The 2,376-nt window shown below is 34.9% G+C and overlaps 1 protein-coding gene across 1 annotated transcript; it reads right to left on the reverse strand.

The window, feature by feature from the left end:
• Positions 1 to 321: 321 nt before the first annotated feature.
• Positions 322 to 2,098, reverse strand: LOC143594460 (heat stress transcription factor B-4-like). The gene is made up of 2 exons (XM_077073775.1): positions 1,596 to 2,098; positions 322 to 1,120 (listed from the first exon to the last, which is right to left on the reverse strand). The coding sequence occupies exons 1-2, from the start codon at positions 1,848 to 1,850 to the stop codon at positions 362 to 364; spliced, it is 1,014 nt and encodes a 337-aa protein (XP_076929890.1). The 5' UTR covers positions 1,851 to 2,098; the 3' UTR covers positions 322 to 361.
• Between the last annotated feature and the right edge of the window lie 278 nt (positions 2,099 to 2,376).

The raw sequence follows: 2,376 nt of genomic DNA on the forward strand, positions 1-2,376 counted from the left end.
CACTCGATAGTATGATCATTATCACATAAAATGCTGAAACAAATAAAAGTTAAAAATAAATAAAAAAAAACATATATTCGAAATCATGGCTTTCTTAGATGAGTAAACCCGAAACATTATATGCTGTCTCAAAATGACTCACTCGAATACTTGGGTAGTTTTAAACGTGATTAAAAAAATTGTAGAAATCATGGTGTTTGAATATTGTACTAATTCATGTTCTCAGCTGTCTAGACTCCAAACAGATCAATCACACAAATAAGAAAAGAGTGCCAATTAAATGATATTGTTTAGTAAGATAACTAACTAAAAAAATATTGTTTTTTTCACTAAACTCAATGAAGTACACAGATCAAAAGAGTCAACATGGAGAAGGAGGCATAAGATTTAAACCTAAATCCTCATTTTCAAGAACCAACCTTGCTTTATGAGCCTCCACCATTCTATTATCATTATTATTACTATTACTATTATTATTATTATTATTATTATAATTCCCGTACTGATCTGAATGCAATCTTTTCTTCGACAACAAAGGAACTCCAAAAAGCTTTGTTTTACTAACATTAATGTTGTCATCCACAACGTTGTTCATAGTCGAACCATGTTGTTTTTGGACTAGCGACTGCCCATTGTTTGAGGATAACAGAAGTGAAGATGGGTATGAATTACTAGGTGTCACCGGCTTCACATGATTTTGCACGAAGTAAATAATATCATTGTAAAGCTTCCTCATGTGTGCAAGCTCCGACATTAACATATTATTACTCCGCCTTAGTCTTTCGTTATCCTCCGATAATGCCGTAACTGAGTTGCCACCTCTACCGTTGTTATGAAACATTCCAAACATGCCATTGGTGGTGGTGGGTGAGGAGAGAGGAGGTGAGTTGTCGGAGTATAAGTGGTCGTCGGAGTCCGGTGGAGAGATACTTCGTGTAGGTGGATATGTATAGAAACCGCCACCGGTGAAGTGATGTGGATGCTGGTGGTGGTGGTGGTTAAGTGAGACTTGTGGTTGAGATGTTTTCCGGCGGTGGATCTCACATAATAAATGCTTCTCTCCTTTCTTGAAGTACTCATTTGCAAACTCCCATCTGTCCGGTACTATTTTCCTAAAACCCTAATCATACATACAAAACAACAATATTAGCTAATAATTAAGTTACACATGATGTAAATAAAGACTAGACTTGATTAGTCTTGTGTGAAAATGATTTGAAAATTGATATATTTTTCATGTTTCATGTATATTTAGATAAATTAGTATAAGTGATAATTAACTAATTATAATTTATTTCATCATGAATATAGAAGTAATATGCAAAACAAGTTGCGTTGCTAGCTCCTTCTAATTGAAACACTTACATGTGTTTAAGATGTCATCAAAATAGAAACTTCATGAACCATTAAAAGACCACTAATTAAGAGGTATTTTTAAGTGAATTAAACACATTCGACTTCTAAAGATTCAAAGATAGCCTCTAAATAAGATCATTAAAAGACTATCAAACAACATCTTACAAATACTGGTATCATTTTCATGTTTTCATATGATAATATTGTGACAACAATAATATTAAAAAAAATTTACTTACGTAGGTGTTGAGTTGGCGGACAAACGAGGAGAAGTTGTTGTGTTTGAAGTAGTTCGGAAGCAGATCACGAGCAAACTCGGGTGGTCGCCAAACGACGAACGTTGTATCATCTTCGCCCCACGACACGATGTGATCGGTGGTCGGATCATCGACAAGTTGATAAGCTTTGGTTAAAAACGGTGCAGGGACTGCTTTGTATGAATCTAATGATAACAATATCCCACCATCACATGAGTTATCCAACATCATTGCCATTAAAGTGACACTAAATATGTCAAATCGTTTGTTAGATTCTAGAGAGAGAAAAGGGTGAAGTTTCAAATAATTGATTCTAGAGAGAGAGAGAGATATGAAGGCACAATAAGGGCTGGGGCAGCTGCCTCGATTATGTAGAGAGGAAGAAGAGAATATGTGTCTGAGTGTCTGATCTAGGACTGTGAAATAAGAGCCTTTCAAGATAAACCCGTGACACACACAGTTACACACTCTCTCTCTCTCTCTCTCTCTCTCACACACTTTCCATCACACACAGTTATGTACAGACACTATCTTCTGAATGCATTTATATAGAGTAATAGTAGTGTGAGTCTTGAATTAATTCCGCACGCACTAGAGATTTATATATGGGGAATAATCTGTTTAGATATGTTTTGAACACGATATGGTTTTGGTTAAAAACCCTTAATATCATCTATATATACCATACCTTTTAAAGTGGGACGAAATATGTTTATATATAATTGAAATATAATAACTTAGAACATCTTCAACGGGACGTCAA

Source organism: Bidens hawaiensis, unplaced genomic scaffold (genome assembly GCF_021521415.1).
Source record: "Bidens hawaiensis isolate Kalapana, Puna unplaced genomic scaffold, B.hawaiensis_p1.1 tig00043655_1, whole genome shotgun sequence".
Taxonomy (NCBI): domain Eukaryota; kingdom Viridiplantae; phylum Streptophyta; class Magnoliopsida; order Asterales; family Asteraceae; genus Bidens; species Bidens hawaiensis.

What these genes read in the sequence shown, in the direction of transcription:
- LOC143594460 (XM_077073775.1), bottom strand. Translation starts at nt 1,850, where the DNA reads ATGGCAATGATGTTGGATAACTCATGTGATGGTGGGATATTGTTATCA. An exon ending in TCCGCCAACTCAACACCTAC is followed by an intron (nt 1,121 to 1,595) that starts GTAAGTAAATTT and finishes ATGTATGATTAG; the next exon opens with GGTTTTAGGAAAATAGTACC.